Source organism: Panthera leo, chromosome A2 (genome assembly GCF_018350215.1).
Source record: "Panthera leo isolate Ple1 chromosome A2, P.leo_Ple1_pat1.1, whole genome shotgun sequence".
In the NCBI taxonomy this organism is placed as follows: Eukaryota; Metazoa; Chordata; class Mammalia; order Carnivora; family Felidae; genus Panthera; species Panthera leo.
The window spans coordinates 149,145,010-149,171,143 of NC_056680.1; the positions used below are offsets into that span (position 1 = coordinate 149,145,010).

Consider the following 26,134-nt stretch of genomic DNA (forward strand, 5'->3'; position numbering starts at 1 on the left):
AATATTCAATCAGCCAAATTTACCATCCAGAGAGAAATTAATTGCTCTGTGCTTGCTAGTTGCAAATACCAGAAAAATGAACTAACCCAAAGATGATAAATGTGGCAGTGCTGCGTTGACTTCTAATTCTGCACCTGCATCTAAATTCATTCCTATTAACAACTTACCTCTCTCCATAGGTCTACATGAGGCAAGAGGACCGTAACTCCTCCCCACACCCACGTGTTTGGCATTTAATTAAAAATTATATTTTAAAAATTGGGGTGGGAAAGGTGACATAAAGAATCACGGTCAGAAATTTCATCTTGAGAAGGCAAAAATAACCCCCTTGAAATCAGCTGGCAGTGAAGGAGGGAAAGGAGCCAATTTGGAACTTTCATTAAAAATATGTCAAAACCATGATTTGCCATCATGTAGACCTGAACTTCATGTGGACTTGCAGAAAGCCATTCATCTGGGGTGGTATCAGTTTGTAACTGACTGGTAATTAAGGGCATACATTTTACTGCTTTTGCCATCTGGATGACGCAAATAAATTCATGTCGCCTGAGAAGGGTGGAAAGGGGGGCGAGGGGAATGTTTGCAAACCATGAAAGATGTTTTTCTGTCTGCAAGCCTGCATTGAAAGCACTGTACCTAACCACCACCTGCATCCCCGCCTACCCCTACCACACACGCACACAAAAGAAAGAGAGAAAAAAGAGATGCTTGCACATTCACCTCTGCAGAGAGAACTCCCCATCACTAAGTCTGCATGGTGCTGAAGTTGTCTTTCACTCCTGCTCATCACACGGGGGCTCGCGACCACAGCTACATTTGAGACAATCAGAAACGAGATGCACCAAACCACACACGAGGTTTGTAAACACGCCTAAGGACCACCAGGTCACGCTAGAGTCCAGGGCGCACACTGGCAGGCACACGAGAAAAAACTTTGGTGGAAAGAAACCACCCCACGTTGCTGTTTAGAATCACTGACACCAGGGGTTATGTGAGCACTGAGTCAGCAAAATCGCAAGGCACGAGCAAAGTGACCTGAGCACCCTCTCACTCTTGTAAGCCAGAAAGGGCTTCTTTTAAACGAGTGACCTTGCCACTCTTGAACATAAAAAGGAAGAAGAAAAGGGGGCCAAAGCACAAGCTAAAAGAGAAAAGTCCCAAGAAGACAAGCCTACCTTCAAAAAAGAGGTAAATATTATTGACAAATGACCTAATCATGAAGCAACCGAGAGCAGTGTTGCATGACATTTCATGTCTGCTGATCTCAAAACTATAACCTGTGATCCAGTGTTTTTCAAGCTATGGCTTGACTTCATGATTCATTGAATGGTAACATCAACTTCGAACATCTCAAAAGTAATTGAATGTGTCAATGGGCGTTTTAAAAAAATGAAATCAAATAGAAGATACCAGAGGGCATTCTAAGCAGTATTACATCATGATTTAAATTGTCCTTCTTCCTGCGAGTCACAGAAAGCTTGAAAAACACTGCTCTGATCAGTTTTTCCCACTTTCTCCACCTCTATGTGTATTGTTTTCTCCTTGAACCATCCTGCTTTCATTTCAATTATGGAATATTTCCAACTGGCTTCGATTAATGATTTAACTTTCCAAAGGAAAAACACCCCCCCCCCCCCCCACGTCTCAGTTAACACATTTGATGCACTGAAGGTGGTATTTGGTTTTCAAAAGAAAAGTCTGGCAAAATGTTCTGCATTGCATTTCTGAGGCACACACAGGAGCTGGTGCCAGGGTGTTTGACTGTAGGTAAGTAAACGAGTCAGTGGAGCAGAGGCTGCCGCACAGAGGATGTCATTCCCCCCGACAGAATCAAAACGCCACATCAGAAAGCCTGACCTCGCCTTAACCATTGTGTTTATGTTAGCCCCAAGTAATCCTAAAAATTGTGACAGCATCTAGTAAGTTCAAAGTACTTAAACGTGGTAGAAGGAAATTATCGAGGGGAGGAAGATTTGAATTTCTTTGCCCATGGAACTGAGCTGTCACTCTAGAGGGCCAGCTCCAATGGACTCTTGCTGTACCTCTCTGCCCATTATGGCATCTATCAAGAAACAGAAAAATCCATATTTAGAAAATTACATGAGAGGTGGTTATTTGCTTAAATTCTTTTCTTCATAAGACTCACAGAAAATATAAGAACCCCTAGATCATGTTCTATTTATTTGGGTTAAGATGTGTGTACCTTCCTGTTTCTCATAGAACTTGTGGTGGCTTGGGAGTAAAAACTGAATGCATGAACCCGCCCATCTAAAGGAAGGTGGAAGCAGAAATGCTAAGAACTAGGAAGCTGAATTTGGCTCCAATGAGGCAGCTAAGGAAATGGTTGAATATGGTGGGAAGCGCTGTTCTCATTTTCTGGCAGAACGACACCTACAGATTCATCTAAAAACAAAAAAAGTGAAAGTTACTTGAAACTTAAAACAGAAATGGGCCACGTGGGCTCCTCTGTCGAGCTGATGTTTTGTGGGGAATATCTTCACAGAAGGAAGAGGGCATAAAGTCAGAATTCAGCGATTAAGTCTGTGTGGGGAGGAGAAGCTAAGAGCACTGTATTTAAAATGTAATTCGCTTTACTAAGATGTGATTTGTTTTTAATCACCAGAACATTCTATGTCTGTATGTTGTGCCTGTGAGCAAGAAAGGATTCATGAGTGGCCACCCAAATCATCCCTCTGCCTCTGTCCAGAGAAAACCCCAGTCCAATAATGTCGGCGGTATAACCATCTCAGACCTGCCCCTTCCTTTCTCAGTTTGTCCTACACCCCATTCTAGAGTCCCAAAACTTTTGGCCTCTTTTTTTACACAAGGCCAGATTAGCCACTCAACCCAGGCTAAAAAAAAAAAAAAAAAAATCTGGCATTCCTGCTTTAACAATGCACACGTAAATCACTGGTTGAATGACTAGTTGCGTGGTTACTTTATGTAAACAACTTTGAATTCTATTTTACATGATTTAGCCATTTCAAACACCCTCCTCCTTTTTTTTTCTTTTTGTTAAAAAAAAAAAAAAAAAAACAAAATAAAAAAATGTCCTTTCAAGGAGAGCTATGTGGGTAAACACAAATATCACATGAGACTTCTTAGAGAAAACATTTCCAGAAGTCACTCCAGTACCTTAGAAAAAACTGTCTTTCTACCCCTGCAGCCCTGCAGTTTTAGCTGTTTGTGGTGACGGATCACAGAACATCACCAGCCTTGAAACGTTAACTTAGCTTTCTTTTTCTCCTCTCCAACTATAAAATGCCTCTTTTTAGTTCTTCACCCCGGAGCTCTTTTCTTTTTTTTTCCTTTTTTTTTTTTTTCTTTTCCTGCCCTCTAACAGAAAACCAGTTTACAGCAGCGTTGTTCATATGATATTGAAATCGATATTCCTGTCATACACCAAAGTTCCCCAAACATAGGTGTGCATACAAATCCCTGGAATCTTATGAAATGCAGAATCTGACTCGGTAGGTCTGGGATGGAGTCCAAGCTTACTGGTAAGGTCTGTGTATGTCGTTCACAAACCAAACCCTCAGTAGCAAAGACATCCATGTGACAGACATTGGACCCAAAACAGGAATTGAGGCTTCTGAGTCTAACAAAAATGTGCTGGACCTGATTTGAAATACTATAACTTGGATGAATTCTTGTCAGTCTTCTGAAATCAAATAATGCAAAGCACCATTCTACAGAGGCTGACAGCTCAGTCTTCTTGCCTTGATCACTTGACCTTTTGAGTGTCTCTCTGGCACGAGGGCATGTCAGTTGAATTCTCACCTCCACCCGCCTACACCTGTGTGTTATCCCTTTGGATACCCCACATTTTTGGTCAGCAAATCAGGTAATGCATTTGGGGAGAATGGAATTATCTCTTGACTCCAAAATAAGAGAAATGAGTTAAAGGGCATTTTGCCTTGCACAGTGCTCCACAAACCATGAGATTTGACTCACAGTGTGTTTCGTGGGTCCCCTGAAATGGGACACCCTTTAGCTCCCAAATTTGTATCCCCAGATAGTTCTTAACCAGGATACAAACTTCAGTCCCTGGTATCTAGGGCAATATCCAGCAATGGTAGCTCAAGATGAGAATAGGCATTGCCTATTCCTGCCTGTCAATGACATTGATTTCTTATTGGGTGAGAACAGCCACCAGAGAGCTGCAGTCAAGCTGCAGGACAGGTCAGAGCTTCCCTCTCTTCTCTGTAGCCTCTCACAACAAATCAGGAGCCAAGAGGGAAATGAGAGGGTGAAGGATCAGGAAGGAATCCTCTGATCCAACCTCTCTTATGTATATGGAGCCAACATCCCAGAGAAAATTAGGTGACTTAATTTTAGCTAGTCTGTTGATAGCACTGGAACAAAACTCAATTACTGACTTCCGGACAGAGCTCTCAGAGAGAGTGGCAGAACAACAGCCTTCTTTTTCAGCATGTCCAAGGGATAGCCTAGGTATATCCCCCTTGGAGAAAGATTTAAGTCTTAACTAATTAGGGCAACATGGCAGTGAATAGTCTATCTGTGGTAATTTAATCACATAACATCCAAAGAAGGCAGTCAGGCAAAGGACTACGCAAGGCTCATCAGCAAACAGAAAAAAAAAAAAAAAAAGTGCTATGCTTAGTAAAACATGTACTTTAGAAATAAGTGTTCAGAGAGTATCTGAGAAATAGCTGGAAAGAGGTGGGTGATCAGGAGGCCATTCTGGACAGCACCTGAAGGCCTAAGTTCTTATGCCTATCCTTCCTCTGTTGCTTGCTCTAGAACGTTAGTGTTTTGTCATTGGTTGTCTTGAAAACAGCAATAATGAACCTCCCCTGTTTTCACACTCATCCTTTAAGAGTGGATGAGCTGATACAAGTAATCTAAGCTCTCAGCAAGCTATGTAAATTCATTTTACTTTGAAGTAATGTGTCTCATTTACCGTGAGGAACTTATAACACAAAACTCACAAAAAATTAAAGTGAACACCTGCTGCCCATGTAACACCTTCCGCTGTCTCTCCAACAATCACAAAACCACTTCTGGAGACTAAACTATTACCTGCAATGGAAGTCAAGGTAAACCCTGAAGTTTTTCCTATTCCATTTGAACTGTGGTAGTTTAGATGACTACAGACATGGCCCATGGGTCTCTGAGCCATCCCACTAAAGGTAGGGTAATTTGTCTTCTATCCTCGGGACCCTACTTACTCATTTTATTACAAGGGTGAGCTTCCTCGGCAATCTGCCAACATTGGCTTGGCAGATCTGGCTGACTTGGTAGGTTTCTTCTTTTTTCTTCTTCAACACGTTTGTGTCTTTTTCAAAGGCACACTCTTCGTCCAAGAAAAAACCAGTTCAGCCAACCTAGACGTTCTCCCATCAATGCCACACTAATGATCACCCTTTTCAATGAGAACTACGAACAACTACTCTTACACAGCATTCCCAGAACATAATTGTTTCCAAACAGCAACACCTCCACTGCTCCTGAAAACAAAACCCTAGTGAAATCAGGGATGATCTTGACTTCCTTAAATTGTGGTCAAGGTCTTTGCGCAGAGGCTGGAGGACCATAGCTCACACTCTAAGAATTTCCTCTGACCCTAGCTGTACCACATCATTCTCCAGTGGTTTGTTTTACTTCTGAGTTTTCTGGCTTCCTAGTAATTCTGGGTCTTATTTGGTGATACCCACCCAAACTAATACGGTTTTTATCACTGTGTTTCTTCCTGATATGTACTGTTGGTTAGATCAAAGATGAGAAGATTAAAAAGGACAAAGAGCCCAAAGAAGTGAAGAGTTTCTTGGATGGAAAGAAGGGATTTACAGAAGTGAAGTCACAGAATGGAGAATTCATGACCCACAAACTGAAACACACCGAGAATACTTTCAGGTAAGAAACAGAGACTACTTAACAATGACTGTGTTCACATGTGAAGAAAAAATAGTAGTCTCCCTATCCTGTGCCTCCAGACAGAAACGTGCTAAACAGACAACATATTTCTGTTGTGAAGTCATTGGCCATTGTCTTAGAGATACTCAGTCAGCAGGTCAGGCTATCAATCACTAACAGAAGACCAGTAGCCATTGCTCAGACAAGGTTTAATCTGCTTTTCCCATTATTTAGCAGGACAGATCATGCTTAGTATCCATGTTTCTGTTCCCTCACTTAATATGCTGTATAAGCTCAGCTTATTAGAAAACATTATGACTGGGGTTAATGTCATTGGTTCTTTCTATGGCCCAGCCAGTTTCTTAAGAGACCCTTGTCAGTACCATTTTCAAGAATGCTTTTTTTTAAAAAAGATTTTAAATAAATGTTGCTTAAAACTGAGGTTGTCCTTTGGCGAAATACTTGGGAAATGTTAGGTTAAACTAAATTAATGAGATCTCTTTACCGCAGGACTCTGAGCACGTTTGATGTTCATTTGTATTGGGAATCTCAAAGAGGGAGGCATAGGGCACAGGACTCACGTTCCATTTAATACCCTTTGGAAAACCCTCTTGCATAACTTCACTTTACCCTTCTTTCCCCCTCCCCCCCCATCATGTTGAATACCTGGACAATTGGTTTTAGGACAGACAGACAGGTATGTGCAGGTAAATCCTTACTTCTAGATACATCGAATACTGAGAGCTCCCTGCCAGTTTTGTAGATGAACTTATGTTATAGAAATCTGCCATGGACACCTTGGCTACATGATTCTCTGTGCCCCACTCCTACACCTACACCCCCTCCAACCACTTGTGCCGAATTCCTACCTCTATTAATGTCACTGGCTTCTGTTCCCTATGTTCTAGAAGAGTCTTGGGTCCCTGAAACATGGATTCCCCTGGGATTGTTCTTTGGCAGCAGTCTTACCTGTAGACCCTGTTTTTCTGAACAATTCAAATAAGAAAGTCCCCAAGCAAGTATTGTGTAGAAGCTGGACATATTCCTTACACCAAGGCCTTTGTAGCATTCAGAAGCGAGCAGAGCTGGTAGGGCTTTGCCCCTCTGAGCAGGCTAAAATGGGGGAATATAACTGCCCCCAAATAACTTTTCTACATACAAATTTGAGCAGAAAGGTAGTCACTTTATCCAAGGGAGAGCCTACAGAAGAATATGTGTGCATAAACAGCCTAAGTAAACTGTGTAGGACTAGGATGTGTAGAACCTATAGATGTTACTTGAGATTGGCAAGAAAGGAGATTTCAGTAGAAAATTAGGAGTTTATTTAAAATTCATAGAAAATCTAGAATCAAGTTGATTCAGGCGAGTAAGCTGAGTCCAAAGCTTGCTGAAGCGTCAGTAGTTGAATATTTCAAAGCCCTATAGAAGAGTGTCAGGTTCGTGCAAAGTATCCCATGAATATTGTCTAACAATATTACTGTCTTATTATTTGATAGTTTAAAATCTGCTTTGTGGGCATGAGTATATTTTTTTAAAGAAAAGTAATGTTTTTTTAAAAATCTGTCAGCAGAGAGAAGCTTGGTTAACAATTAGCAAACTTGCCAACCAGCTTTAGTCAGAGCTTAAATTAATAATTAACACGCCCATTGTGTGGAAATCCAGAGAGCTAGGAATTCAAAGAGAATAGGTGTAGTGTTGAGAATTCTTAAATGGGACTCTGGTCTTAAGTGTTCCATCTTTGGGCAGAAAACAATGACAGAAACAAGGTGCTACCGTATCATGCTTTTTTGTTCAGCTGCCAACATGGGTTCGTTTTAGTTTCAGTTCAAAGTTGATGCCAGTGGAAGCTTAGATGTCAGGTTTTGCTGTATCTACTTATGAAGTGAGGAGCTTTCTAAGGAAGGAAGTAGGAACCTCTATTTAGATTAGCCGAGTGCCCACTAGCCTAACTGAAAACAAGCTATGTTCATGGGGAAAGGTTTGATGTACATCTAGACCTACACCTAAAGGAACCGTGGAGAGGGCGCCTGGGTGACTCAGTCGGTTAAGCGTCGGACTTCAGCTCAGATCATGATCTCGCTGTTTGTGAGTTCGAGCCCATGTCGGGCTCTGTGCTGACAGCTCAGAGCCTGGAGCCTACTTTGGTTTCTGTGTCTCCCTCTCTCCGCCCTTCCGTGCTTGTGCTCTGTCTCTCTCTCTCTCTCTCTCTCAAAAATAAGTAAACATTAAAAAAAATTTTTTTTTTAATATATCTATAAAGGAACCAAGGAGAGAGGAGAGAACTTCTGGCAGAAATTTCCATGTTAGTGGCACCCTAGTGCTGAGGGCATGCTGGTACATCCAAGTAGAGGTGATATGGACAAAACTCTTGCTCCTGGTTCGAACATAGCTCATGTTTGATTTAATTACTGCCCCCTTTGATGTTCCTGTTTTCTTGACTAGATTGTTTTCTCTGAAACATGACATTAACAAAAAAATCTCAACTCAATGAGCAATGTATAGAAATAGATTACACCAAGGTTTTATAGAAAGTTCGAAATGAGCATTTGTTTTGTTTTCTATTTTTAACGTGGTAACTAAAGTTTTGTCTAATTATAGGAAAAAAGATCCTCGTTACGAAACATTCAGAAAATAGGGGCACCCAAGTGGCTCAGTCGGTTGAGCGTCCGACTTCGGCTCAGGTCATGGTCTCACAGTTCGTGAGTTCAAGCCCCACGTCAGCCTCTGTGCTAACAGCTCAGAGCCTGGAGCCTGCTTCAGATTCTATGTCTCCCTCTCTCTCTGCCCCACCCCCACTCATGCTCTGTCTCTCTCTGTCTTAAAAATAAATAAAACATTAAAAAAAAAACTTAGAAACATTCAGAAAATAGAAGTACAAAAATAAGCACCAACCACCAGTAACATTTTTTCCAGATATTTTCTATGTCTATATAGTCAAAATAGACAAATATGTATAGTGTGCATATATAACTCTATGTTTTTCCATTGATTCTTGCAATATACATAACAGTTTATCGTAGTTACCTTTTCTGTACCAATGAATATGAGCTTACAATTAATAATGTTAGAGTATTCCACCAGACCAACATGTCATGAATTATGGAACCAGTCCCTAATGATAGGCATTTTGATTGTCCAAAATGAAGACTGAGCGACACCTAGTGGAATCTGGAGAAGTTTTTAGAGGCTTGTGTTCTGCAGGTCCCAACTCCTGTGCACTAACTAACATGATGAACGCAGAGAGCAAACTCATTTCTGAAGATGGAAAGACCTGGAATTAACTCAGGGGGGAGATTTTCTCTCTAAGTCGCAGACCTAGGAACTTAGAAGACCCTGAAAGAGCAACATCAGGTTTTAAGGGACTCTCTAACCTTTGTTTGAGTTCAAAATAAAAGAGTACATCTCTAACTCTCAAGAACCTAGAACAGTATTTTAAAACTTTTTAACCTAAACTCTTAGTCAGAAATAAATTTGACATCATGACCCAATACAAAGCTACGTATATTCTTAAAACCGAAACAAGCATGTCAAGAAATGGTGCTTTCCCTTGCTCTATGCAATACACTTTGAGGTTTTTGGTTTTGTTGTGTATTAATTTTAATGCTGATTATAATCTACAATATTGATTTTCCATCCTGCCACTTGCAAAGGTTGGAAAGGACAGAGTATACTCAGAACTACCTCAGGGTTCAAAAAACAGGAGTTATACACATAAGATCAGTATTGGCGATTATGTAGTCTTGAACTCATTTTCTGCTTTATTCTTTTTCTTGCTCCATAGCTAGAAACACTGAGCCCTTCTCTACATGGAATAAATTATATCAGACGGTGGTAATTCATCTGTTCCTTAGACAAAGTGTTAGGGATGGGCTCCCTGTGTTCGGAGCTAGTTAAGCATGACCTCACTGCCTGTTAATGACTTAAGTAGCTGGCAAGCTACGTCCTTGTCTCTTATGTAAGGACTCTCTGTGACTAGGCACACTTTTGAGCACAGCACTAAATTCTCCTAAATAAAGTGCTCGGAGGATCCAGCTTACGTGAGTTTTGCATGAAACATGGTTCTCTGATGCAGTTCTTCTGTCACAACCAACATGTTTTGTAGACAGTTATCAATGGCATAACTCTATTAGATAGCAAATTTATCAAAGGATCTCAGAGTCAGTAGGGGCTAGTGATCTCTCTCCTTTTTATATGATTTGTGGGAAAACACTAGGAATACCAGTCCTGACGTGCATTTTATTGTTTTTAATGTTTATTTTTGAGAAAGAGGTAGGAGTGGGGGAGGGGCAGAGAGAGAGAGAGGGAGAGAGAGAATCCCAAGCAGGTTCCTCCCTGACAGCAGAGAGCCCAATGCAGGGCTCGAACTCAAGACCCGTGAGATCATGACCTGAGCTGAAGTCAGAGGCTTAACCAACTGAGCGACCCAGGCGCCCCCTGTAGTACAATTTTAACATAAGGACACTTGGGATAGTGTTCTGTCTCTGGTCTTTTTTTAATGTTTGTTTATTTATTTATTTATTTATTTATTGAGAGAGAGAGAGGGAGGGAGAGAGTGCAAGTGGGGGAGGGACAGAGAGAGAGGGGGACAGAGGATCAGAAGCAGGCTCTGAGCTGACAGCAGAGAATCCAATGTGGGGTTCGAACCCACAAACCGTAAGTTCATGACCTGAGCCTAAATCAGATGCTTAACCGACCGAGCCACCCAGGTGTCCCGTCAATAGTCTTAACATGTTCCCAGTTCTACAATGAAATCTCTGTGGTTCTCCTTAATCCTAAAAGAAAAACTTCAACTGACGTTCAATTTTATTTCTAACTCACAAAAAACGTACCCATTTTCTTGTTGTTTTATACGCTGTGCCATCTGATGAAGCATTGCTTCCACTCGAGCATGGAAGGTAGTTAGGCCTAGACTGCAGAAATGCTAGAGACTTAAATCCCTCACAGACCCTCTGGTCTTCAGGGTAGGAGGTGAAAGGTAGAGGCCAGCACATTGAATTCAGTTGATTTTTTATTTTCTAACAAACCCTATTTAACACCTGATATAATTATAGTACAGTGGAAAAAAGAGTATACTTGGGAGAGAAACACTAGAATCTGGTCATGGCCCTACCACTTGCTACCGAAAACTGGGCAGACTGTTTTTCTGCCCTCACGTATCATTTCCTTACTTGTAAAGTGGGGGTATTAACCTAACCTGCCAACTGCCTGGTTACTGTGGCTATTAAATGAGATAATAAATATGAAAAGGGTCTACACAGCATAAGTAACAACCCTAACGACACGATATCAGAACTAATTTAGTAATGTTAAGTCCTGATTAGGAATAGTCATGGCATGTTAGACCACACAAACTGACGCCGTAGGTAATGCAGTTGTTCAGAGCTTTCTTGGGGGCACCTGTGTCGGAATAGACCTACAAGCCTGTGGTTAGCTCTCAGTCGAGAGGCAAAGGGGAATTCCATCTGCCAGAGATCAGCTGCTAGAGTTGAGTTCAAGACAGAGATGATAAAGCAGCTTTATTTCAGTGCCTCCCCTAGTTCCAGCCGTCTTTTCTTGTCTCCAGGCTAGATCCAGGATTCCAGACAGACCCAAATTAACCAGTTACTTATGGCAGAGGACTACTAGGGTCACACCTAGACTTTTAGAACTCAATCTAATAGCAATGTTTTGTGTTACATACCTCCCTTCCTAGTAACAACTAATTTTTATGATGATACATAAATCAACATTGATTTAATAGTTAATGTCATGGGATTCAAAGAATAGCCCACTGAGGTAAAGAGAACAAATGATATTTGCCCATTTTTTCCATGTTGTATCACGCATCATTAAAAAAATTATTTTTTAACTGTGGTAAAACACGTAACATAAAATTTACGATCTTAACCATTTTTTAAATGTTTTTGTTTATTTTGAGAGATTGGGAGAGAGAGAGAGAGTGTGCAAGTAGGGGCGGGGCAGAGAGGAAGAGAGAGAAAATCCCAAGCAAGCAGGCCCGCACATCAGCACAGAGCCCGATGCCCAGCTTGAACTTACAAACTGTGACATCATGACCTGAGCAGAAATCAAGAGTCGATTAACTGACTGAGCCACCCAGGCGCCCCACCATCTTAACCAGTCAGTAGTGTTAAGCACACTCACAGTGTTGTGAAACATCTCCAGAACTTTCTCATCTTGCAGACCTGAAACTCTATACCCACAAATAACTCCCCACCTCCCCTCCCCACAGCCACTGATAAGCACCAATCTACTTTCTGGTTCCCTGAATTGACAACTTTAGATAACTCATAAGTGGAATTATGTAACATTTGTCTTTTGGGGACTGGTTTATTTCGTGTAGTATAATATCCTTAAGGTTCATCCATGTTGTAGCATAGGACAGGATTCCCTTACTTTTTAAGGCTGAATAATAGTACACTGTATGTATGCACCACTTTCTGTTTATTTTTTCATTTGTTGGTGGACATGTGGGTTGCTCCCCCTCTTGGCTGTTGTGAATAATACTGCTATGAACAAGGGTATGTGAGATCTTTTCAAGATCTTTTGGGTATATACTCAATGGGATTGTTGGACTATATGGTAGTTTTACTGTTAAGTTTTTAAGGAACCTCCCTACTGTTTTCCGTAGCGGTTGCGTTGTTTTGCCCATTTTCCATTTGCCATTTTCCCACCATCGGCGTCTGTTTGCCCCTTTGTACAACAGGACACCAAGGGTAAGTGGTAGAAAGGGATCAGATTCAGACCTTGAGACTTCAGGCGGACCCCAACCTACCCTTGGGGCGGGTGTGAACATCCACTGTCCAACGACTACCAACTACCGGCAGTGGAGATTTCTTTTGGTCTGGGGTGCAAAGCCTGCAGACGACATCCCTGCCGGGAGGCTGCCCAACTGACATTTATCAAACTTCTTTGCGTTTCCGGACAGCCGCCCGGGAGCAGGAGCGAAGGTGAGCGAGGCCAAGGAGGCCGAAGGCACTTCGCAGGTGGAAGCCGGCAAGCGCCTGGAGGAGCTTCGCCGCCGCCGCGGGGAAACCGAGAGCGAGGAGTTCGAGAAGCTCAAACAGAAACAGCAGGAGGCAGCCCTGGAGCTGGAGGAGCTGAAGAAAAAGCGGGAAGAGCGAAGAAAGGTCCTAGAGGAGGAAGAGCAGAGGCGGAAGCAGGAGGAAGCAGAGAGAAAAGTCCGAGAGGAGGTAAGGAGGGCGCAGCTTACCCAAGCCCGCAGTCCGCGTCTGGAGACCCTTGTAGCCCGGGGAATAATGTTTTCGCTGGTGCAGTGCTGCTGCATGGACTCTTACAAATACATTTTAAGAATAATAAACTCACCGTGCATTAGGCACAGTTCTAAACCCTTTACACATAGTAGTCTTTATCCAATTGTAAGAACTTTCTGACGTGAGTAGTCTAATTACCCCATTTTTCAGACGAGGAAAATGAGGCACAGAGTGGTTTTGTCATTTTCCCATGGTCCCATTTACCTTAACCCATTCCCCTCTACTGTCTCTCAATAAAGAACAGCAAGCAGAGGAGGATGAAAAGGTCTGCAGATTCGTTATAAGATCTGAGAGTCACATGATAGTTGTTTTCTGATATTGGCAGGGTTTTTATAGAGAAGATTTTTTTAAGTAGCTTTGCTTTTTTTTTTTTTTAATGGAAGAATAAGGAGACGAAGTGGTCAGAAGCAGGGACAGTATCTGCTTTGTTCATTACTGTAAACCCAGGACCCAACACAGTGCCAGGCATAGAGCAGGAGCCCGGTAATTACGAACAGATGAATATGTTCCGTCTCTTAAGACAGAACTGAAAACAACAGATAAAGTTACAGAAGGCAAATTTTGAAAACTGAAAAAGTGCTTAACCAACTACAGCTTTACAAGGTGCATTCTTTCCTTTCATCCCGAGGTACATCATTATTCCCGTTTTATGGATAAACAAAAGGGAATCAAATTATTTGAGTGACTTGTGTGTTACTTGACTAATAAATGGTAGAATCAGGATTGAGACCTCGATTTTCCAAATGAGCTTAGAGCTTTGCCCTCTAATCTTAGAAGATAGCGACCTTCTGTCGATCCAACTATGCACAAAGACAGCAGATGGCTTTCTGACATGGATCCTTTGCAAAAATTCCCTAACCTGTGTGGAAAGTCTGGATAAATTATTCCAAGGTCTCTTTCAACTCCAGCTCTCAATGGGTCAGTTGCCTTTGGTTGGGAAGTAATTGGGATGATAGCTCTTTAGAATCAAGCATACCTGGGCTTGTATTTTCTGCCACTTGCAAGCTGGGACCTTGGCAGAGTTCCTGGACTGTGCTAAAACTTCTTTGCCTTATCTGGGAAATAATGTCCAGTTACAGGATTGATGCCATGATCACACAGATAATTGTGTTCGTGGTGCCTGCTAGTTATAATTATTGTTAACATTGTTATTATTTGTTATTTAGAGGAGCAGAGTGTCAATGAAGGCAGAAGAGAAACACTTACTCTTAGAATTGGTTTGGACCTAGAAGATTATTTGGTCTAACCTCCTGCCAAACAGCGTCTTAGTCAGTGGAACCACAATCACAGATTGTGTGGCCTACGAACAACAGATTTATTTCTCACAGTTCTGGAGGTTGGGGAGTTCAAGATCAAGGCGTCAACAATTCTGTGTCTTACCATTTCATAGACCATGGTCTTTCCACTGTGTCCTCATTTGGCAGAAAGGGGAAGAGAGCTCTCTGGGGCCTCTCTTAGTGCCATTCACGAAGACTTCATTCTCAGGATCCAAACACCTCCCAAAGGCCCCACCTCCTAAACCGTCACTCTGGGGGTTAGGACGTTAATGTGTGAATGGCAGTGGAGGAGGGGGGAACCTCAAACATTCAGCCCATAACACAGAGGATCCTTCTGCCACATCCTCTGACAGACGAACATCCAAACTCTGCTTGGGAACCTACGGTTTAAAAACTACGAAAGACTACACACATCTCTCCGTAAACCGTTCACAGAGGATGTGCAACTGGATTGGAGCTCTGAATGTTTTGCCTGAGAGAGGAGACAGGGGAGAGTATTGCAGACCAGGAATTGAGGCACAGAGGGGCTAGTGGGACACATAGGGTGAACACCTGTGACTGCTTTCGTGCAGTGTCTATGTATTTCAGGTTTGTCAAACCATCTACAATAATCTACTCCGTGGAGGTGGAGACAACCATAAAATTATCTCTTGTACAGTTTGAACATAATACTCTAGATTTAACATAAACTTTGCCCACCAGCTGTCTCATCCGTCTTCACAACTCCCCTCAGAAGGAGGTGGAAGGGACATATATTTATCTTATATATACAGAAACAGAAGGTCAGTGGTAAATGCCCCGACAGGATGATAATGATAAGGACCAGCTTCACACTGATCCTAGGAATTTTACATGGGCTTTCTCATTTAGCCCTTGCTAAAGCTGTCATTATCCCCATCTTACAGATGAAAAACTGAGGCAGTGAACAGATGAGGAACGCGGCCAAGGTCACACAGTTGGGAAGTGGCCGCGCCAGAGTGTCAGGCAGGTGGACTCACGGGCTCAGGCTTCATCTCTGGCGACCACCCTGGAGGAGGGGGTGGCATGCAGTCCAGAAGCCCACTCTTTCCCCTGCGGCACCAGTGCTCCTTCCCCTACAGCCCTCTTTCCTTCTGGCTGGAAGCTGATATCGATGTCCGTGTTATTTGTTCTCCTGTCTCAGGAAGAGAAGAGGAGGCTAAGGGAAGAGATTGAAAAGCGGAGGGCAGAAGCTGCTGAGAAGCGTCAGAAGATGCCAGAAGACAGCTTATCGGATGACAAGAAGCCATTCAAATGTTTCGCCCCCAAAGGTTCATCTCTCAAGGTATCTTTTTCTCCCAGAAAGATTTCTCATCACACCTCTGTCATAATGTGATGGAAACCTGACCTCAGCCCCTTACTTGGCTCTTCATCATGTGGAGCCTCTGCTTCACTGACCTTTCTGCTCCTTCTTTCAGCCTTTTCACAGCTTCCCATTGTTGGCAGCGTGAGGGAGGGAGAGAAGTGAGGTGGAGAAATTGGTGTCTGTTGTTTCTTAGATGCTTTGGTGGGTGTTAAAGTGACATTCAGCGATTATCTCTAGATTTCACTGACCTGTGCCCTCCGGAGGCCTCATTGCTGTGAGCAATTGAAAATGGAAACATTTAAAGTTCACCAAGTGGGCAACTGTATTATAAAGGCTGCTTTTCATTTTTAATTTGTCATTGTTAAAAGTAGGGCAGCTGGAAGGGGTACTGGTCAAATTTGAAAGCCGTTATCACAGGAGGAAATGAAGTGTGCCTTGGATAGGGTCCTTTGCCAGGATGAGTCTGGTCCCATCTCTGCCTTCAAGGAGCACAGCTCCCACTTGCCAGAACTGGGAGAAAAGAGAACAACCAGAAGGGAGCCCAGTCAAGGACATGGTGGGAGGGTTGACATGCAGAGCAAAGAGAACAGAAGCAAGAAAGTGCTATCTATTACTTACACTCAATCTGCCATTATTTTCAAATATATGTCTTTTGTTTTGAGAGTTAACATGTACTGAGCACCTGGCACAGTGAAGATAGTCATTTGTTGAATGAAAAAATGAATGAATGAATCTTCAGAGATTGGAACTTTTAACGCTTTCGCTTCACCTTCATTTTCCATCAACGTAGCAAGGCTACAAAGCATTGACGATGGGCAAAACCAGGAGAGACTCATAGCCAGCCTCCAGCTGGTTAAGTATGTGCATGTGTGTGTCTATAATTGTGTGTGTGAGGTCACCTCATGTGGCCCACTAAAATGTCCAAAAGCCAGTTACTTACATTTTATACCTACTACCTGTTTCACAGGAAAATCAGCATGTTTGATCCCTAAGGAACTTCACCGAGTCTTTTTGATCATCTGGGCCCCAGTCATACCCTGCCACTTCCCTAATGAACTCCGTGTACTCAAACCCTCTGTTCTCAGGATCTGCTTCAGTGGGGAATCCAAACTAAGCCACTGGGGGATTTTATTGTTTAATACTTGCTATTTATAATGTACCCGATGCATACTAGGTACTATGAGGGAGAGAAGTACAAAGCAAGGCCGCTGCCCCTGTGGCATTAACACAGTCGACTGCTCTGGGGAATCCAAGGATTACTGGGTAACTAAGTGCAGACTACCAGCACAGTGAGATCTTAGAACTGAGCAAAGTCAGTAGAGGGAAGCTTTGTGGAGTAGAGGAGCTTTATTCATGCACACTGAGATTTGGATTTCAGGGGTGCCTGGGTGGCTCAGTGGGTTAAGTGTCTGACTCTTGATTTCGGCTCAGGTCATGATCTCACCGTTTGTGAGTTTGAGCTCTGCATTGACAGCCTGGAGCCTGCTTGGGATTCTGTCTCCCTCTCTCTCTGCCCCTCCTCTGCTTGCTCTCTCTCTCTCTCTCTCTCTCTCTCTCAAAAATAAATAAATAAAAAGAAATTTGGATGTCATAAAATTTTCCTATGTCATAAAATATTCTTCTTTTGGATTTTAAAACCATTTAACAATATAAAACTCATTCTTAGCTTGAGTGCCATGTGAAAACCATGGCCTGCATAAGACCCATGGGCACATGGGCCGTAGTTTGCAGATCCCCACTATAGAGGAAAGAACAGAAAGGCAAAACAAAACACACACACACACACACACACACACACACACACACACACACAATCCACTCAGTTCAGGCTATCTCCATGCAATGACCAGAGTTTGTTGTGTTCCAAGTCTGGGTCCTTGTGTTCCTGCTTCATCAATAATCAAAGATCCTTCTATCTTCCTTGAAATCTCACCCAAGCTAAACTTTCCTTGAACAGTCTTGGTGACATGAAAAAAGTAGAGGAACATCTATACTTCTAATTTCTATTCTTCCTATTTGCAGGAGAAACTACAGTCCATCCTCCTTCTTCAAATATCTCCTCTCGACTAAATTCTTCAACTTACTTAATTTCTCTGGTCTTTTCCTCAACCAGACTCCTGGCTTCCCATTTCATAGTCTCCCAGGAGGCCATTCATCTGCCCCCTCCGCTGGAGAAGCATGTGTGAGCAATCAAAGTATTTATGTTAAAAAGAAACAAAACATTTTTAAATTTCTGTATAACAGAGACACGCTTTCAGGAACAGACAATCTATTGCTTTTCTCCATAGTATGTGCCTTGAAGAATTTGCTGTGGCTCTGGTTTTAGAGCTCAATTTCATATGCTACCATTGAATTCCTACCATTGTTGCTACTCTTGGCCCTGCGACTTTTGCAAGTGGTTGTAAGTTAACATTGTAGCATGCCAATGCAAGGGAAAACATTTGCTATCTGACCTCAAAATATTATCAACTCATGTATTTTGTTAAGTTCTCATGACTCCTTCTATTCCTTTGTCTGGGAAACTGAACCTGGTTTCGCACAGTTAAATTTTGTTAGCAGTGAATTATTTTTCTTACATAATCCATGCACAGAACAAATTTTAAGTAAATTAAATATAAAATTGGGTTTTTATTGTTGTTGTTTCCATATTTTGGTGGTGAAAGGGGTGTAGAGGAAGGAGAGAGCCAATTTTAGAAAATGAATAGCATGCTTTTCTCCCGAGTTTCATCAGGACAACACCGCCACCTCTCGGTCTTCAGAAGAACCAACTCCTGTCGTTAAACTACAGAAATTTGTGTAGTGTAAATCCAGTACACATTGTCACATTGTCTAGATTAACCAAGTTAAGGAATTTTCCAATAGGAATGCACCCATAAGTGCATGGTGAGCCCTGACAAAATGCGATAATGAAGTCAAGCTGTATTAAGTACCGTAGATACAAAAGGAGATGTTGGCGTCCGAGAATCTCTGTAATTTGAATTAATGGGATAGCCGAGGTCAAAAGCTCATCCCGGAGTCGGAAGGATGCTAGAAGTGCTACAAAGAGCAAGTCTCACCTCTGCTTCCCCTTACTCATGCCTCCGGCCTTCACTATGTGTTTCATTCCTCCATCCCCCCTCCTCTGTGTGTGTTCCCCAAATCTTTGTGCATGGGTTTGCTCCGCAACAAATGTCCTATCCCCTGTACCTCATGCACCCTCACTTCTATAAACTCACTGATAAAACTGTGTCAACTGTAAACTAAAAATCTCAGCTCTGAATCAAACCTACTGAATATCTTCTCCACCAACCCCAGAAACTCACTTCTCCTATGGCCCCAGCATTTTCTTCTTATCTTTACTTGGTACCTATCACTTGAATGTTCAGTATTTCATTCATATGTTCTGTTAGTCTTCCGTACTGACTGTGTTCTCCTTAAAGAAAGGGATACTGTCTCATACATTGTTGAGTGTTCAATTTTATCCAGTGGGTACTCAGTATATAATTTATTGCTTAGTTACTTAGCTGGCAGGCTGGTAGGGTTAAAAGATGGTTAGATGGATGGATGGATAGATGGATGGATGGGTGAGTGGATGGATGAATGGATGGATGAATGATGGATGGATAGAGGATGGATGGATGGGTAGACGGATGGATGGATGGACGGATGGATAATATTAAAAGTGCCAGTGCATTGCATGGTTTCAATGTATTTCACCTATTCAACTGGGAACTTTTTCTCCAGGGGTGCACTTCTAAGTTTATATTAAAATCAGGAAAATAAGATTTAAGACACTTTGCATCCCACAAACTCAGGGCTACTGATAGCACTTTTTTTGCAACAAGTTTTATTTTTAATGAGTTTGCTTTTATCATTATAAGAAATCATTAGAAATGATGAGACTCCCCCCCCTACTAACCTCTATAAAAATGTTACTCAAATGATATTAGAAGTGAAGCATGTTTTCCAAAAGCCTAAGGGTGTTTATTAATAGTCCATAAGTCCCAGGACAGTCCAGGCCAGAAAGAGCCACTAACATCTCAGAAGACTCTAAGGCACACCAGTGCCTTAGACTCTAAACCACACCAGTCTAGGGTAACTGAAGTCTAGCAGATTCCTTGGCTGTCCTGCACAGGACAGAAAATGGACTCCTTCAGCACATGTGTGCTTTGGCATAGGCAGTCATATACAAAGGTTTTACCATGTGCTGACTTTGATAGGTGGTAAATGACAGAGGATATTGCTACCCTGGAGTTGGGTATCATAAGGAGTCAACAGATAATTGCTGACTTACATAGAACATCTGATTTGATGATACAGTTTCAGTAAACCAAAATGTTTGACTTAGTGGCTTTAGTTTTAGCAAAAAGGAATTTCCTAGCTTTAAAGAAAAAAAGGAATTTGTTAAAGACCACCAAACTTACCATTTCATCAGTTTTTCCAGGCTTATTTCCATAATTCCCACTTGGGCTAACAGGGTTTCATGAGAGGCCTCAGCCCTGAGGAGCCGTGCCCCAGTCTCAAGCCAGCCCCTTCCCCATCTTCTATATTCAAGACAAATTAGGCTCAGCAGTAGGCTGGACAGCTGTCAAGTTAAGAAACCAGGCTAAGCAGTAAGTGAATAGTTCGGAGTTCCTAGTTACCTTTCTTATTTGATCCTATTACACACGTAATATGTGTTAAAACATGGTGGGAGAATTTTGCTCATCAAATAACATGGTATATCTGTACTTATAAATACATCCTAAAGGGTAACAGCAAGTGCTTTTGAAAGAAAAAAAAAAGTTTTTGTCCTGAAACGTAATTACTTTGCCACTAATTTACATTGTTTCAGAGGCTTTGTTATTCCATTTCTGTCTGGTCTTTAATTTACCTCCAGAACTTTGTATTTCTCCACACTTTCTCTATCACCTGCCCAGTCCTATGTTTGTCCCCTCCAAATCTCACCTCAAATACCTCCTAAGTACTTTACCATGGAGCAGAGTTGCTGGGCACAGAATCCTATTACCCCTGCACACTCTCTGAAGCTTTTACTCGCCCAGTGGCATGGGCCGAGAAACATCGTTTATAAGCTGCAGATATTAACTAGGGTTTGTTTGTTTGTTTGTTTTTCAATTCCTAGATAGAAGAGCGAGCAGAATTTTTGAATAAGTCTGTGCAGAAAAGGTAAATGTGATTAATTGTTCAATGAGAATCATCAGCTGTTCTATATGTAAGGAAAGATTCTCTCTCGTATTTTTATGCATGTGTGTGTGTGTTTATTCACTTAGCAGTGGTGTCAAATCGACTCACCAAGCAGCAGTTGTGTCTAAGATTGACAGCAGACTGGAGCAGTATACCAGCGCAATTGAGGTGAGAGACTGTCTCAGTGCCACGGTCATGGGCAGACAGAAATAGATTCTGCTGATAGATGACCGTAGAAGCTTAGGACGGTAATCACAGCCAATAATCACATTACTATGTTAGAATATTAGTGGTGCTCTATTGTACTTTGAACTAGCTATACAGAAGAACAGTAATAGAGATAAATCGTAAATAAATTGTTGTTTTCTACTTTCAGCCAGAGTATTCTTTAGTGAAGCTGTTACTCTTTTAATGAATGGGCTTATTGGTATTGAACTATATTACTTGTATGTTCATAAGTATATCTTCAAGATCCTTAGTTACTTACAAAATGTGTTCCCATATGTAATTTCAACAGTTACAACTTGGATTCATCTTTTTTTTTTTAATCTATCAAAACTTTTATTATCAAATAAAAGTAGTACTATAAGTTAATATAAAGGTGATAGCCAGACCAAGTTTCATCATCATCAATTTAAAAATGATTGTTTTGTGCTCTTAAGACCATAGTTTTATGCTTCTTTCTGTTTCAACTTTTTTCCACACCCCGCCCCCAAAGGGGGTTCTACACTATTTGGAAATAAAGTATATTTCCAAGTACCAAAGCACTTGGTATAGTGCCATTGATCAAGATGTGTTTTCTCTCTTTTTGTAGTTTTAGTCAATGGTTTTACCCTTCAGATGTGTATCACAACCTATAAAGTAATTGGATCAGTTTGGTTTGATTTTTCTCCTGTCCTTTGTACTGCAGAGTGGAGATCCCTGTAAAATTGTTCACAAACAAATGATAAGAGGGAATAAGAAAGAGAGAGGTCTGGATGATTTGTCAAATGAATAATCAAGTCCTAACACTCAAGAGGTGATTTTTCACAAGATTGAATGTCCAGTGAAATATAAGACAAATTGCAGATTGTTATTTTCTGTGGCTGAATTGATCGTAGCTCTAATAGGATTAAGGAAGCCAGGACTGGGGCCTCAGAGTTTACACAGTCCCGGGAGATACTTTTATGTGCAGGCCACTGATGGTACCACCTTGCTACCATCCGTGTGTGGCCAACCACCCACACAAGCCACAAGCCACAAAGCAGGACCACCAGAGAAACTGCACGATTCTGGGCATGCCCATCACTACGGCCGGAAACGTATCTTGAATGCACACCTTTCATTTTCTTCATCTGTTTTCTCCTCCTTTCAGTATGTTCTCCACACAGAGGTCTCTCAATTGTTTAGTTTTTTAACATGCCCTGTCTTCAGCCCTTTGTGTGTGTCATTCCCTCTACGTGGAATGGCATTTGCTCCTTCTTCTCACCTAGCCACTTCCAAGCCTTGTGTCAGATCTCCATTTTAATGTCACTTCTTCAGAGCAGCCTTCTTTGCTTCCCTAAACTAAGTATTATTCCCCTAACACATGCTCTCTGGGCATGCTTTATGGCACCGCATTCCTTCTCATACCACTTTTCACAATGTGAAATAAATACTTGTGTAACTAGTTACCGTCTCTCTCCCCTATTAAAGTGTTAAGTCCACTGTAGCTTACAGCGCAGACTGTCTTGAGTAGCACAATATCCCCAGAGCCTAGCACAGTGCCCTGCTCACATAAAGCACTTAAAAAGAATCTGTTGAAGAAATGAAGTGAAATATCCCCTTCACAACTAGTGGTGTCCCAGTAAAAGACATAGTTTCTTTTTTTTTTTTAAGTTTATTTCTTTCTTTTTGAGAGAGAAGAAGAGAGAGCGCAAGCAGGGGAGGGGCAGGCGGGAGGGGGAGAGAATCCCAAGCAGGCTTCACATTGTCAGCGCACAGCCCAACTTGGGGCTCGAACCCACGAGCGATGAGATCGTGAGCTGAGCCGAAATCAAGAGTCGGATGCTTAACCGACTGAGCCACCCAGGTGCCCCAAGCATAATTTCATTTTTTAAAGATCCTCTGATGTATATATTATGGTTTATTTGAGGTATATATGTCATCAGAATGTAGTTTTACGACAGAATTATTGTAACAGAATTGACAACAGAATTTGGGGGGGAGGTGATATTTTTAAATATCACAGTGAATTTTTTCAATGTTAACGTTGAGGAAGACAAGCTCACTGTAATTTCATGAGAACAGACTTATCAGCACCAACCCTAAAAATAGTTCACACGTTTCAGGGAACAAAAACCGCAAAACCTATGAAGCCAGCAGCCTCAGATCTCCCTGTTCCTGCTGAGGGTGTACGCAATATCAAGAGCATGTGGGAGAAAGGGAATGTGTTTTCATCCCCCACTGTATCAGGCACACCAAACAAGGTAAGTATAGGATTTTGGTCTTTTAATTTTGGAAGTTGGATTTTTTTCCTTTTTCCCCTGTTTGTTTTTGTTTGTTTCTGTCTGTCTGTCTGTCTCTCTCTCTCTTTTTTTTTTAAGGAACCACACTAGTTAATAATAAAAGCAATGAAGACGATATAATTCTTTCAGAGGCAATGTGTTCATGAGGCTAGACTCTGTACTATGCTCTCTGGCCACAGTATTCTAAATGAAGAGCTTGAAAATAATCCTCAGCCCCTGGAAATAGGGAGGGGGGTGAGGTGCGGAGGAAAGAAAACCAGATAACATAGTCTTTAAAGAGCAAGTTTAAGGTTTCTTTTACTCAAAATACTAAATCTAAAGATCAATCATTGATCTGTGTCATGTGATGGTTATGTGAAGTAACACTTCATAGTCTTTTGAGGTTACTTTTAAGGGGTTTTTTCTCCAAGTAAAGTTTTTTTTCTCTCTCTCCCTCTCTCTCTGTCCTGTTGGATTATTAACTTTGTAGGAGACTGCTGGCTTGAAGGTGGGGGTTTCCAGCCGCATCAATGAATGGCTAACTAAAACCCCAGATGGAAATAAGTCACCCGCTCCCAAACCTTCGGTGAGTAGCTTTGGGTTTTTCTGAAGTTTTTTGATCTCTTAGTTTTTAGCAGCAAAAGAAAACAGGCTGTGGGCCTATTTGCCTGGGAAAGACAGTGCTCCAGTTCAATAGCAAAAAGGAGGGGCTCAGATTTACAGAGGATGGTCCACCCTAGAGGGTAAAATGGAACCATAATCACCTCTACACCCTGAGGAGAGCAGCTAAGCCCGAGCTGGAGGCAGTTCACATTTACACTCTTAACTGGTCTGTTTGTTTAGCTTCCATTCTATAAATCACAGCTAGGAATTTGGAAGTGCAAATGTCAAATTATCTTGGCCACTTCTCTGTGGAGAGCACTCCTAGACTTATTCCCCAAAGAATGTGTATGTTGGCTATTTTGAACCCATATTTTCTAATTTGCCTAATTTCTGTAACTTAACACAAAAATATAGTAATTGGGTAGTTGTTGAAATAATTGCTGTAATTTTATTGTCAACACCTCCAAAGGAAAGCCATTAGAAAGAAAAAAAAACAGTAGAACTGGAAACTATAAAAACAGGTTATGAATGTTATTTTTGGAAATCTAACATTTTCTTATTAAGAGTGGCTATCTTACTATAAAAATGTTCCTTTAAATTTTTCATTGAATGTCTGATAATTGCTTTCCATTTATCATTATAATCAAAAACGTTACTAAGCTCCCTACCAAATATTAGTGGGTTTTCTCTGTTAGATTGCTTTTATGCCTTTGTTGGTGCCCAAGGGAGCAGAGACTGCCTTGTCACAACCACTCTAAGCCAGAGGTAGAAGAAAAGCATTCTAAATCATGGTCTCTGCGTTGTTGACCATTTTATTTCATCCATTGGCTCCACGTTTAGTCTCCAAAGTCAGTAAAGTTTATCACTTTTCCAACTTAAAAAAGAAAAAATAGAAATATTTCCATATCTTTCATGGATGCAACTCCCTATAGTCATCTAATTAGTATTCAGCCCAAGATTTTTTGCATTAGGACTCACAGGAGGTATAAAACTTAATGTAAACCCAAGTTACAATTGGAAAGTCTTTATATATTGGAAAAAACTTCTCTTCCGCCTTCCCAGTAGATACAGGAAAGGGGGCCTATAATTGGAGACAGTTTAAGTGAGAGATCATACCCAAGAGGTATGTTCTATTAAGTGTCTCAAATTTCCCCAGCACCCAAGGTGACATAAAGAGTAGAAATTACTTTTTGGGGGCGTCTGGGTGGCTCAGTTGGTTGAGCATCCAACTTCGGGTCAGGTCATGATCTCATGGTTCGTGGGTTGGAACCCCATGTCAGGCTCTGTGGTGACAGCTCAGAGCCTGGAGCCTACTTAGGATTCTGTGTCTTCCTCTCTCTCTGTTCCCCTCCCCCCACTCCTGTTCTTATCTCTTTCTGTCTCTCAAAAATAAATAAACACTAAAAAAAAAAAAGAGTAGAAATTCCTTTTTTAAATGGTAATTTATATAATTTATATAAGTTATATAAGTTCCAGACTAGTGATTATTAGCCTTTCTGAATTGGGGATCTCTTTGAAAACCTAATGAAATCTAAGGACCCTGTCCCCACAAACCTGCATTTGACACAAATTCAGAAAGTTCATGGACCCACTGAAGATTTCACAAGCAAGGATAAAGAGAGAAGGTGTATGTTTTCTTCTTTGATGAGTATGGCACGTTGCTAGAGGAGATGGTCACTTTTTCACATTTACAGTATTTGCAATCTATTTCATTTCTATATCCTATTATACTCCTGTATTCAGCCCAGGACTTGACCCATACTCTTTTAGCAGTACCTTAACTGATAAATCTATCATCATCTGTGTCATCCTAATGGGAGGGTTAAGAGATTTATTATTATTACAACAGATATAATAACTGTGTCAAGGTTTCCACCAAAAAAGCCCATTTTCTGGCAGGACCAAAAGGTATTACAGGGAAATTACAAAATCATTGCCTGCCTTACCTATGATTTAGTAAGCAATTTGCTAGACCATCTCCTAGAGGATGGAGAGGAAAAGGAAAGAAGAATGTGGCAATTAGTATAGCTCGTGGTGACCACTTTTTTCCTATGTCCCATTGGATTTTGTAGACTAGTGTGGCTTCCTGAATGAAGGTCACATCAGAAGAAAACACATGTAAGTGATGTTATAAATAAAAGCCAGTTTGAGTAT

The 26,134-nt window shown here is 41.4% G+C and overlaps 1 protein-coding gene across 7 annotated transcripts in view; it reads left to right on the forward strand.

The window, feature by feature from the left end:
- The window catches only part of CALD1 (caldesmon 1), a 187,032-nt gene that overhangs the window by 152,610 nt on the left and 8,288 nt on the right, over positions 1-26,134 (forward strand). For 4 of the 7 annotated variants that reach the window (XM_042925260.1, XM_042925249.1, XM_042925275.1 and 1 more), the window contains 8 exons: positions 1,114-1,188; positions 5,735-5,877; positions 12,803-13,067; positions 15,588-15,728; positions 20,851-20,894; positions 20,999-21,080; positions 23,222-23,359; positions 23,868-23,963. In XM_042925260.1, coding sequence (XP_042781194.1) covers positions 1,114-1,188; positions 5,735-5,877; positions 12,803-13,067; positions 15,588-15,728; positions 20,851-20,894; positions 20,999-21,080; positions 23,222-23,359; positions 23,868-23,963 — 984 coding nt within the window. The remainder of the gene's footprint in view (positions 1-1,113; positions 1,189-5,734; positions 5,878-12,802; positions 13,068-15,587; positions 15,729-20,850; positions 20,895-20,998; positions 21,081-23,221; positions 23,360-23,867; positions 23,964-26,134) is intronic. The other 3 variants (XM_042925268.1, XM_042925286.1, XM_042925294.1) reach the window with 3 other exon arrangements.